This window comes from Buteo buteo, chromosome 22 (assembly GCF_964188355.1).
Source record: "Buteo buteo chromosome 22, bButBut1.hap1.1, whole genome shotgun sequence".
NCBI classification, from domain to species: Eukaryota; Metazoa; Chordata; class Aves; order Accipitriformes; family Accipitridae; genus Buteo; species Buteo buteo.
In genome coordinates, this window is record NC_134192.1 from 3,357,888 (window position 1) to 3,370,328 (window position 12,441).

General features: G+C 35.7%; 1 protein-coding gene across 4 annotated transcripts in view; it reads right to left on the minus strand.

The window, feature by feature from the left end:
• Positions 1–12,441, minus strand: part of ATRX (ATRX chromatin remodeler) — an 89,143-nt gene that overhangs the window by 40,499 nt on the left and 36,203 nt on the right. For all 4 annotated transcript variants that reach the window (XM_075054246.1, XM_075054245.1, XM_075054247.1 and 1 more), the window contains 7 exons: positions 7,612–7,742; positions 6,917–7,096; positions 5,107–5,200; positions 4,458–4,566; positions 2,398–2,577; positions 1,874–2,015; positions 559–668 (listed from right to left, as the gene is read on the minus strand). In XM_075054246.1, coding sequence (XP_074910347.1) covers positions 559–668; positions 1,874–2,015; positions 2,398–2,577; positions 4,458–4,566; positions 5,107–5,200; positions 6,917–7,096; positions 7,612–7,742 — 946 coding nt within the window. The remainder of the gene's footprint in view (positions 1–558; positions 669–1,873; positions 2,016–2,397; positions 2,578–4,457; positions 4,567–5,106; positions 5,201–6,916; positions 7,097–7,611; positions 7,743–12,441) is intronic.

Below are 12,441 nucleotides of genomic sequence, written 5' to 3' on the forward strand. Positions count from 1 at the left end.
AGACACTAGAAGTCTGGCATAAAAAAAACAAAACAAAAACCAAACCCTTGATAAACCTCTACTTTATCAGTGCAACAAATAAATTGATAAACCATTGAGGAAAATAAACAGCTTAAGGAGCAACATATGAACGAGGAAGACAGTAAAAAACAAAACCTGCTTAAGATTATTAAACTGTCTTAGAAACATAGGTTCCTGAAGCATGTCTGCTACTGGCTGTATTTTCTTGTTCTGAGTTGCAAGGGAGCTACATATCATTTACAATTAGCTATGACCTTTTCACATGAGTATCAATGATTACCTAATTTAAATTTAGGCATTTTAAAAGCAGAGAAAGCACAAGCGTGTATCAGAATTTTCACGGCTGTACACTATGAAACACAACTTCTTTCTCAAGACCTCTTTACAAAATGTTTTCCTCCAGCAACCCTCATCGAGTCACTGCCTAGGAAACAGTAAGTTTTACTATGTTCTGAAAGACATTAAAATGGACTTTTGCTGGATCAGCTTTTGGGAGCAAGCTACAGACCAGAAAACAAGATGACTTTTGTTTCTTACCTGTAACGTTTTCCCCAGACCCATACAGTGAGCAAGAATGCATCCAGAACCAGGAGATGTCTTTGTTTTTTTTACAGATTCACAACAGCAATCCCACATGAACTGAACACCTGAAGAAAATTATTTAAAATTTTCTTATTAAACATTCATTTTATTAAAGTTCACCTGATAAAAGATAGGTGTGATCACTGTAAGATCATTATAACTCTTAGAAAAGCAGTGCTCAGGATAATTAGTGATTCATTTCTCTCCAATGGGTTGTACGTGGTATGATCTTTGTCTTGAACTTAATTATATTCACAGTTTTCACTGAAGATGTGGCAACTGGGTTAGAAAATATTACTGTGCAGACTGCAGATGACTGCAATCTTGGGGATAGGAAGAAAAGAGGAGACAGAACAAAAAGTGGCAAGGAATTCATGAAAAGACTAAAATGATCTTGGTAAATTAGCAAAATTATCTGAAACCAACTAGAAGAAATTCTGCCAAGACAGATCAGATGTGAAGTTCTATGCCTGAAGAGGGAAAAAAATCAAGTAAGAACTGTGACAGCTGAGAGAGCAAAGGAAATATATGATACATAACAGAACACATTAACAACATGAGGGTCTGCTGGGTGATTTTTTTTGTTCTTTGCAATATTTACTGGGGAGTTGTATTCTACCATGCTATACTCAGCACAGATGAGGCTTCAACTTGACTGCTGTGCCTGGTTCAGGGCACCTCCCATTAAGAGTTGAAGCAAGTCCAGAAGTTTCTTACTAAAATGGAAAGGTTGTAGATTGTGAACTTTGAGGAAAATTTAAAGTAACAGAATGAGCTGTGAAGAAAATTATGATTGGTTATTCTCCTTTTCTCCTTCTTCACTAGAAACAGAATAGGAAAGAAGATGGCTTGATTTGCAGTCACGACAGGTATCAGAAAAAAAAAATTCTGTTGAGAAAAACAGGAAAATACTGCAAGGTTTTTAAATCTTCACCGAAAACTGTAAAAAGTGAATATACTAATTCCTCAATCGAATGGGTAAACATATATTTGATTCAGCCTCTGTGTGGAGAATTAGATAATTTTGAGGACCCTTCCAACTTTACATTTCTAAGGTTCTTTGCTTGTAAAACTAACTTATGTATTGCTGATCTCATTTACTTTTGTTCAGATGTTCCAAAAATAAAGCATTAAATCTGGCATTCTGGCATTTGCCTGCCAAGGAATTTTTCTTATTATTCTATTTCAGGCTGCATAAGGTGCTGTGCCCCAGTGGAGGGGGGGAAAAAAAGAAAAAAAAAAAGTGAAATTTAAGACTCTCTTTCCTTACCATCCACTTGGTGTGGTTTCAGTCTGGTAACTATATTCCTGTGAACCTGAACTAACGGTTCTTTGGTTTCTTCATCTTCATCTAAAACCAGCTTAGTTGTAATGGGACATTTCAGAGGCGAAGCATCTTCTATCTCTATCACCTATAAGCAGAAACAGGGCATCACAGGAATACTCCACATGTGAATAATAGCAAGCATTTGACAGACACTAGCTTTAGCAAAATTGGAAGTAAGAGAAACCTTAAATTCTTTCCTATGCATCACAACTTACTTTGGGAGAGTGCTTTTCCCCGTGGAAAGTAAAGCAGTAGGCAACTGAAACAGCTTTCTAAAGATCTCAGGAGTCTTAAATAAAACTTATCAGTGTTAACTAACAGGAAACTACAAATAAAACTTGTGGCTTACAAAGCTACGTAAGTACTTTTAAAATTACTTATCAAATTAAATTGAGGTAGAACTATGTCATCTTAAATATCATCAACTACTCAACTTCCTAGCATTCTGCAGAGAAAACAGAACATACCTCTCTCAATTTCTCTCTCTCCCGTTCTCTTTCTGCTATACGTTTTCTTCTTTCTTCTTCTTCTTTAAGTGCATTTTGTGTTTCCGTTCTAAGCTTATCATCTTTAATAATTTTCCTTATTTTCTTCCTGCCTTTTCCAGGAGATTTTGAATCATCATTGTCCTCATCCTCAGAATTACTCTATTACAAATTAAATAAATCAAGTATTAGCAGGAAAATTATGGCACAGACCATCAAATCCTTTATTTTTAGATAAGCTCCCAAAAACTTTTATATACTCAGGTGGAGTTTAGCTCGTAAGGAAAAAGATACTTTTTTTTAGAAAACAAATTAGCCAACATGACTGTGCAGATTTTGGCTGGGATAGAGATAATTTTCTTCACAGTACCTGGTATGGGCCTATGTTTTGGATTTGTGCTGAAAACAGTGTTGATAATGCAGAGATGTTGTAGTTATTGCTGAGCAGTGCTTACACAGAGTCAAGCCCTTTTCTGCTTATCACCCTGTTCCACCAGCAAGGAGACTGGGGGTGCACAAGGAGCTGGGAGGGGACACAGCCAGGACAGCTGACCCCAACTGATCAAAGGGATATTCCAGACCATACGATGCGATGCTCAGCATATAAAGCTGAGGGAAGGAGGAGGAAACGGGACATTCGGAGTGATAGCGTTTTGTCTTCCCACGTAACCGTGAGGTGTGATGGAGCCCTGCTTTTGGGGAGATGGCTGAACACCTGCCTGCCGATGGGAAGTAGGGAATGAATTCCTTGGTTTGCTTTGCTTTGCGGCTGTGCATGCGGCTTTTGCCTTACCTGTTAAACTGTCTTTATCTCAACCCACGAGTTTTCTCACTTTTACTCTTCTGATTCTCTCCCCCATCCCACCAGCAGGGAAAGTGAGTGAGCGGCTGTGCGGTGCTTAGTTGCTGGCTAGGGTTAAACTATGACAGTCCTTCTTGGCACCCAACGTGGGGCTCGAAGAGTTCAAAATAACGACCGATTTGATTGGAATTTGCTAGATTGAATTTATAGCTGTTATTGCTGTTTAGCTATTAACTGACAGGCTCCTGTGCTTGCCTCACCATATATTAGAGTCTAGTGCTCATTAGTGGATCCTTTTTGCTTTTGCTGGTTGCTGTAGTTCTTATCATCTTACTCTGCTGTGCCTGGGAACATTTTGATAACAGCAATGCCGATACGCCTGGGCTGGCAGATGGCCAGGGTATCACTGCTGTTTCTGTGCTGCTGTACTGGACAGGATGGAACTCCAGTGTGAACTCGAGTCGAAGACACTGTGACCTGTGGATGAGCCCACACGGGAGCAGGACACCCCGAAGCATCGGCAGCCCTGGATAAGCCCATGCCACAGCAGGTACATCTCGAAGTGTCTGTGGCCGTAGTTATGTCTCTGCCACAGCAGGTATACCTTTGAAGGGATTGTGACCCAAGCATAAGTCCATGCTGGAGAAGGTACACCTCGAAGCATCTGTGGCTGTGGATAAGCCTGTGCCGCAGCAGGTATACCCCTGAAGAGACTGTGGCACATAGATAAGGCTCCACTTGGAGCAGGTAGAACCCTAAGGGACTGCAGTCTGTGGATAAGTCCAAGCCAGAGCAGGGGCAAGGGGAGTTCATTGCAATGTTAAACTCTATAATCTGGCCCAAAAGGACTGGGGTGGAGACTGTAATGGATCTACCTTTAAATTGTTGTAACCCATGATTTGAGTTGCATGTTGTAAGAATTACTATAGCAGGAGTCTGTTAGTCATGGACTAAATTAACTCAATGGGCATTTTGTGGACATTTTAAAGACATTTTATAGGGGTGGTCCATAGACTAAGAGAATGATTATCTGTGTAATGTATCAAATGATTGGAAGGAGGGTGGCGGTTAATGGTGGTGGTGGTTTTACAAATTTTAGCACTGAACTAACACTGAGAAAAGCTATAATTTTGTACCGTACTTTGTACAAAGCTGTTTGAGATACCCAAGTCCCTGAGCAGTTGGCAGAAGAGACAGGAACTCCTTTTCCCATTTATTAATTCAAAACACAATATAGTACCTTATTGTTGTTTTCACTCGAAGAATCCTCTTGAACCTTTATTCGTCTTCGTTTCTTTTTCTGTTTGTAACTCCGCTGGTTTTCTTCTGCCTCAGCTTTCTTGGCAGATCTAGGAAAAAAAAAAGGCAGTATTACTGCTTAACAGTAATAATTAATTGCCTCACTGAAAAACAATGATAAAAAAAGTACATGAACTACATTGCTGATTAACAGCATATATACTCCTTCTGTGCAATCAGGGGTTTACTTCCAAATTCCTTCCTTTCCCTCAACTCACTGGACACACATAGCAACAGTCTATTCCAGACAACTCTGAAGAATCTCAGAATTGTTAAGTATTAGTTTTCTACTGCAATCCACCATTCCTCAATTGACATTGACATATTTGGCATAAAAATGCTCATTTTTTGTTAATCTTTCTTTCATACTGGCTCATCCAATTGCTGCGTACCACACACTGTGATAAAAATTCAAAATTCTCACATTTGCTACGAAGTTAATTCGCAGATATCAAATTATACACAAGTATCATCAAAGGTTGTTAAGGACTGGTCCAAAGTCATTAACTTTTACCGTCTCACTGCCTAAACTGCACTATTAAAAACCAAAAACCAAACACGGGATAAGCATAGTTAAGTTTTATTTATACCTTGTTCTTGGTCGTTGGTCATCTTCAGATTCACTGACTTCTTCACTAACTGCAGATTCATGAAACTCGGAGTCATTTGAATCATCGCTGCTGACTTTAAAAATAAAGTATGATTTCAAGTTGAATATTATTGCAAAGTTAGCACCATTACATATCTTCTAATTATACAACAAACTGTTTAAGATCAACAAGCACTGTAAAAATTCATTTCAGACAGTATGGGACACATTAAACATACTAGTAAGAAGCAACAGGAATATAAGGAGTACAGAGTAGAAAAGCTTAACAGGTAAGCACTAGCTGAGTCCTAACAGGTACCATATTATGCCAACAAGACTTGAGGTCTTTATGTATGAATATACCTAAGTGTAGTTTACAAGCAAATGACAGAAAGCATTATATTAGGAAGCATCACATTTCAAAGACAGTGGGTGAGGAGGAGAGAACACAATGGGAAACAGTACAGAACTTCAGAAAACAGAAGATGATTTTTAGTTAAACAGAAGCTTTTGTTTCAAATGTTTCAGATGTAGTTTTATAATCATACTTCACAATTCATGCAAACAACCCTTATCTACTAACAACATATGCAATTATATTACTGTATTTATGGCTTGAAGTTTCTTCAGGTAATGCCAGTTTAAAACTGACTCAAAAGACAATTAAAAATACACCTAAACTAGCAGCATTAGGTAATACTTCCATAACTACTTTTAGGAGCCATCACTGGCATTTATAGGTAAGTAAGACCAGCATGCCATTTAGCACCTTTATAATTTCAGTTTGACCTTGAACACAGTGGAAAGCTTAACTGTTTTATGAAGAACAAGGCTTAAAACAAAGATTGTTTTACATACATGGGGAAACGTAGTATTTAGCCCATAGGGCTAAGAACCGGTGAGCTGAAATAAAGTATAGCGTTCTACTTGAGACTAGTGAACTTAAAAGACTTACACGACAGAATCCTGAGAATTAGTCTGGCTGAATCTTATTTGCACATTGCCACTGTAATTTACAATTACTTTTCTTGAAAGAAATATTTTTGGTAGAGTTGCAATTCCATAAGGGAGGAAAAGCATGAATATACACTCAGATAAAAATGAGAGTTTTCATGAAAGAAAACAATAAACAAATGCACTGCATCTTTTAGTCTGTGAAACACCGCAAAAGATGGCTAGCATTAGTGCAAAACTAAGAACAGGAAAGCACTGTGGACCCTTACTCCCACTGGCCACAAAACACTACCAACATCTACAGCGACCAACGTGGCAGTAAGCATTTATCTTTACTACCGCTCCCCTCCTCTGCTCAAAATGATTAAGTGCAAGGGGCTGACAGATTCTTTGTTCTTGCATGCAACAATGAAAAATCAAAGTCAAGCATCATTTCACAGTGCCATCTGGTGTTCAACTAAAGTTTGCAACATTTAAATACTAGGATGGAGAAATTTCTGATGCACAGGGCCTACTAACAGTCCAAGTTAAAGACAGAAATTACATAAAGGACAAGACTGATTTTCACAAATTAGACATACTGGGCTTGCCTCTGTTATTTAAGATTAATATTCTAAGAGTCAACAAGATTAATCCAATTCAGAGGACACATAAGTGGAGAGAGCTGCATTTGTATTCAACATTTTAAATAACACTATTTACCAAACGCAGATAAGAAAATTCTAGATTTAATACACAAGGAAGTTTATACAGAGATTTTAAAATTACAGAATTTCAGATCTCCATTCTGACATGCTTTGGACTTCCTTTATAGAAGCAAGTACTTTTTGTGACAAAAAAATATTTTGATTACGTACCTTTCCTTCTATTTCTGCGCTTCCCTTCTTTTTTGTCTTTTGGTTTCACCTTTTTTTCTTCACCAGATTCTCCATCACTCACTGTCAGCTTGTGCCTCAGCAGTCTGTGTCTGTATCTAGGCTTCTTTGATTCTTCTTCTTCTGAATCCGATTCAGAATTATCCTCCTTATCATTTTCTTCTGTCAGAGATAAGTCAGTACAACATGCACAGTGGTCATTTTTTTCTTACTTAAATTTGGCAAGAATTAAAATCTAAATTAATTTAGGCTAAATTCTGTGCTTTTCAGGAAAGTATGGGCAACAACATACCATTGTTCCCTTAAATTTTAAGTATTTTACGCTGCCTGAACACTTGGCACGTCTGTTCCAATGACTGTATATGTTAGTCAAATCTCTCACATGTATTTGCATGTCTTACAGTTCTGGATAGATTATTCCTCACAAATCCTTAGGACTTCTGAACTGGTTACAAAAATCAGACTATTATTAACAAAAAAATACACTCACAGAAGAGTAAAAGAGATGATAATCCTCATGATCATGTATATCAGCATCTATTTGGCAACTACCTATCAATGACATTTTTTTACTGAAAACTGAAGAAACTTCAATAATCATAATTTTCCCAAGTGACCTTTGAAATTATGACAGGTGCTACAGCACCTCTTTTTTCCAGATGCTTTTTGGTGCTCACCATCATCTCCTGTGTTTTCATTTTGCTTTCCAGTTTTCTTTTTTCCTTCATCCGATTCATCATCTGAAGATGCATCCTCATCAGAGGAAAGATTGGCTTTGATTTCTTCTAAAAGCATTTTCTTGGCAATTCTTTGAAGTAAAACAGAAAAAACTATTTATTCCATTGTTCAAGTAAATCTATGAATGATAAGTGTAATCCTATACCATTCAGAACTTCAAAAAAAAGGGTTGAAAGCTGAACAAAAAAAAAAGACACATGATGAAAAGTCACTGTGGTAGCAGAGTATATATCAGCAAAAATATGTTAGATGTAACATGTTAACTTGCTTTTAGAAAGCAAATCCATATAATGCTTTTTAAAGAAGTCTCATGCTTTACAGCAAGACTGGAGATAGCTATAAAATGTACCAACTTAAACATTTCATTTTATTCATGGTCTATTTGGACAGACTCTTGTCACTTCTGGGATAGGTACCTATATGAATTCGAACTGTAACAAGAATGTGAAGATGCTGCAGACCAAATTCTAATACTCAAATTATTCCCCCCCTAATGGTTATCATGCTTACTTGATTTAAATCAATGAGATTTATTTCCTGAGGCACTGAATCTACTTGACTAGTGTATATATAAACACAGTTTTTAAAAAAGTGTATCACTGAATGCATGTTTTAATCAGGGAGAAGATTACTGCAATATGCATTAACTCACAGGTTAAAAAAAAAAAAAAAAAAAAAGAATTTATTACCCTGCCTCTACATAGTCTGCCTTCAGCTACATTACCATTCTAATTGCCTGAGCCCACCCTACTGCAAAAGAGATGCTGTAGTAATTGAAGTAACTCATGATGTCTCAAGACAAACTGATATCAAGTGCCTCAGGAAAAAAAACCCCACACTGAATCCCACATATCACTACGAGCACTTGCCTTATAGCAACTATAGCAAAAAAAATATATGTATATATACACATACACACAAAAAAGTTTTATCAAACACTACAGGACCTGAAATTCAAAGAAAAATTATGATCTTATTTCCTGTTCCACAAGCTGTTTGCTCAGCTTCTCACAGTTTCAATTCAGCACAATGTTTTCAGCTAACATACAAGAAGTTACTATGGAAAAATTATTTCTTTACATGCTGTTGCAACATAAAAAAAAAAAAAAATCTTACGTGAATCTCTCCAAGGCAAATATAAAATGGTATGTCAAAAGCAGAGGAATAGTGGACTTATCTGAGAACTCGTACTTCCAGGGGAAAAAAAATCCTGAAAGAATGAAACCAGGCCTTCCCCATACAAATATCAGAAATACTGTGGTTTTCATTCCATCCATCAATTTTAAATGAAAGACCTTTTTGCTACGTCAAATCTGGTCTGTCTTGCTTTTCAGGAGAATTAATGTATACTGTATGCACACAGTTCAGAATGGGAAAGCTTTTATACCAGTCAAAACAATAGGTCAAAAACCATGAAACTCAACCAACAATCTAGGCTTCACTTGGAAATGGCAAAGGAACAGTGATCTCTTAAGTACAGCTTCTAATAGATTAGAAAATTAAATTGTTACTTTTATGTAGCACTATAAAATAGGTTTTAAAGAATCTGTATTTCATTTTTCAGCATGTAACGTGTCCCTAAAACAAAGGAACTTTTCAAAGGGAATCTTCCCAAGGCAACTTTCCTAACATTTCATACAGTATTTTCTATTTTTTGAGTGGTAGTATATTTTCCAAAAAGATTCTAATGCTAATGTATATTCAATTATTATTAAAAGGCGGAAATAAAATGGTTTAGTAAACATCTAAGATTGCTCAGTGAGTCACAGACTATCCCTCAGCATCCAAAACACCCCCTCCACCCCGCCTTGAGAAATAGCTTGCAAAGAAATAGCTGATTAAAACTTTAAAATGCAGTACTCTTGGTAAGCTTTAATTCCATATATATCAATAGATCACAGTGTGAACCCAATGAAAACTTACTAAAAGTCCATAGATAAGTAACATCCTCTTCCAAATGATTTCTAGATTAGGTCCTTCCAGAGGATTTGGAAAAGGGGCTTAGGTTTTTTTGTTGGTTTTGTTTGTTTGTTTGTTGTTTTAAAACCCACCACATCATGTGTAACAGCAACAGAAATTAATAGCTCCTTATATAAGAAATTAAGACTATATTTCTTCCATCTCTTAATGGTCAGAACTTTTTCTTCAAAATCCAACTGATTGGAATATCACAGGTTGGCTTCTCTTTAAAAGCTTTTAACATGAATTATTAACCTTGAATTCTACTCCAGGAAATAAAGACAGCAGCAGTTTGGCTACTTTTCTTATTTAAAAAATTTACAATATTATCAGCAAAGTTCTGCTTCAGAAGAGAAAAAGAAGTAGAAACACTAAAAAGAACTGCAAAATTTTAAAATTCGGTCCTGAAAGTACTGCCTAGTAATACTGCCTTTCACTTATTTTGGATTGTCCTCAACTGCATTAGCAAAATTAACACAAATTGTACATGGATAACAATACTTACCTTTCATACAAGTCACCTTTAAAAATTTACTTATATATTTGTAAACAAAGGTTAACTTTCATTCTTAACGAAAGAATACATACATTTTTATTTGTTCTTTTATGAAATATATTTTGGGGAGATGGGGAACAAATGTGGCATTCACCTAAAAATACCATGCACAAAATCTACTGTCCATAAACAGAAGATGCTGTTATTTTCCTACTAATCATCATCATAACCACCAATCAGATTGGGCAAACTTATTAGTTTCTAATTAGTTATAATAATATTGATCAGTAAGTTACTGCTTTTATACTCTGAGATAGAAAATTAGAGATATTTTTTAGCTAGAATAAAGATTCAACCACTTTGAATCCAACTGAGATGGAACTGTTTGCTTAGTGAAAAAAGCTACATTCTCTTCAATGTGTTCTACTGGTATGGTGTTAAGACATTGCTGAGATGCTCAGAATTTAAAGATTCCTATTTTTAATGTAACTACATATCTGATAGGAATTAAAAGTGTAAGCAATATTAGAACCAAACAGATTAAGTCTTGTAAATGCACCTGACAAGCAACTGATGTAACAAATGGCTTATATGAATTAGAATAAATTGAGTACTGGACTCTTGAAACTGGTTTTAAATTAAATTATATGTGGCTCAGGATAATATATCACACTTCTATTTTAAGACACAAACCCATTTAAAGTGACTAGGTTTCTAAGCTAAGAAACTTAATATGCTAGCTTTAACATTTTAATATTTGCATTAATATCAAACTGCAAGTACCAAGAAAAACAAGCTATGATAGCATGAAAACTCCCCCCGCTCACATTCTTCCAGAGAAACTCATGAAAATCAAAAGATACCGCAATATTTACGAGTCAAGGACACAAAAGATGTTCTTGGCCAACCAGATTTAACAGTTGAACACTATAAACAAATGTAATTGAGAAGCACGAAAAGCTGCATGACCTCCAGCACAAGACTTCAGGTAGCAATAAAAATAAAAAATAAATAAAAAAACCCCAAACAATCCCCCCTGCATTTCATTCATTTCTGCCACTGATCTGCTGTGACCTTGAGCATGCCACATTGCCTAGCCCCACTCCATCTTACCTGAACATATCATGAGATTTGTATAAAGGACATTTTCCCAACACATATTTATATAGTGCCTTACAGAATGGGACTGTAATCTCAACCAAGACATAAAACCAACTACAGAATAAAATAACAGTATGTATGTATCATTTTATATAAACCAGGATTTAAATATATTCCGCCTTTGGAAGAACGACACCAACAATATAGATTTATAAATAATGAATTGGTTACTATGTATTTTTTAACTTATGCTAAAAGAAAACATTTTTAAAACGAGATAGGCAAACTGGAAGTTACCCAGGAGTTGCTTAGTCACAGTATAGGACTACTTTAAATTATCCTTCAGACATTTCAGCAAAATTGGATTAGTAGGTGCAGCCTCTCGTGATGTGGACTTAACTCCAAATGATAATTTGCACCATTCTTGTTCGTGAATTTCAGAGTGCCAATATGACGGACCCATTTATAGATTGTGAAAAATCTTGGTGAGACAATGCTACCACTGTACAAATAATTCTTCTTCTTAAAAAGTCATAATTTTAAACATTAGTTAATTATCATGACATATTATTACCAATTAGATTGTATCAACTCACACGTAGTGTTCATAAATACCTACTAACTATATATAGAAATAAGGTTGCCGAAAACAAGCTGGGGGTGGGGGAGGATTGGGGGAATGGGGAGGAGATTTTAAGGTGGCTAATAAAAGCCACCATTCTTTCAGCTAGAGCACTACTGAATTAAATGGGCCTTTTGTATATTACTAAGAAATTTAGAACCATTTAAAATATATTTTAAGTGAATTCAAATGAATATTTGAATGAAATGTCATACATATCTAAAAAAAAAAAGTGAAAACTGCCAAACACCTTGTTCTAAATACTGTACTGTCTTTGTTGAAACAGTCCGATTTTCAAGCTATCAGAGTTTTATTAAATTAAATGCTTGGACAAGAAAAACGTTTTACAAAAATTTATTGCAACCATCAAATACTTAAAGGCATTCTGCATGAAATACACTATTAACTTCTTAATAAACAAAACTACTGCAAACATATTAAACAGTACCATTTAAAAGATCAGAAGGACCAGTAATAGATAATTACACAACATAAGATGAAAGCATACAGCACTGTATGTCATATTATGACCCACTTGGATATTGCATTTTGGCAAAGATGATTTCAAGACTATTAATATTCATGTCATGC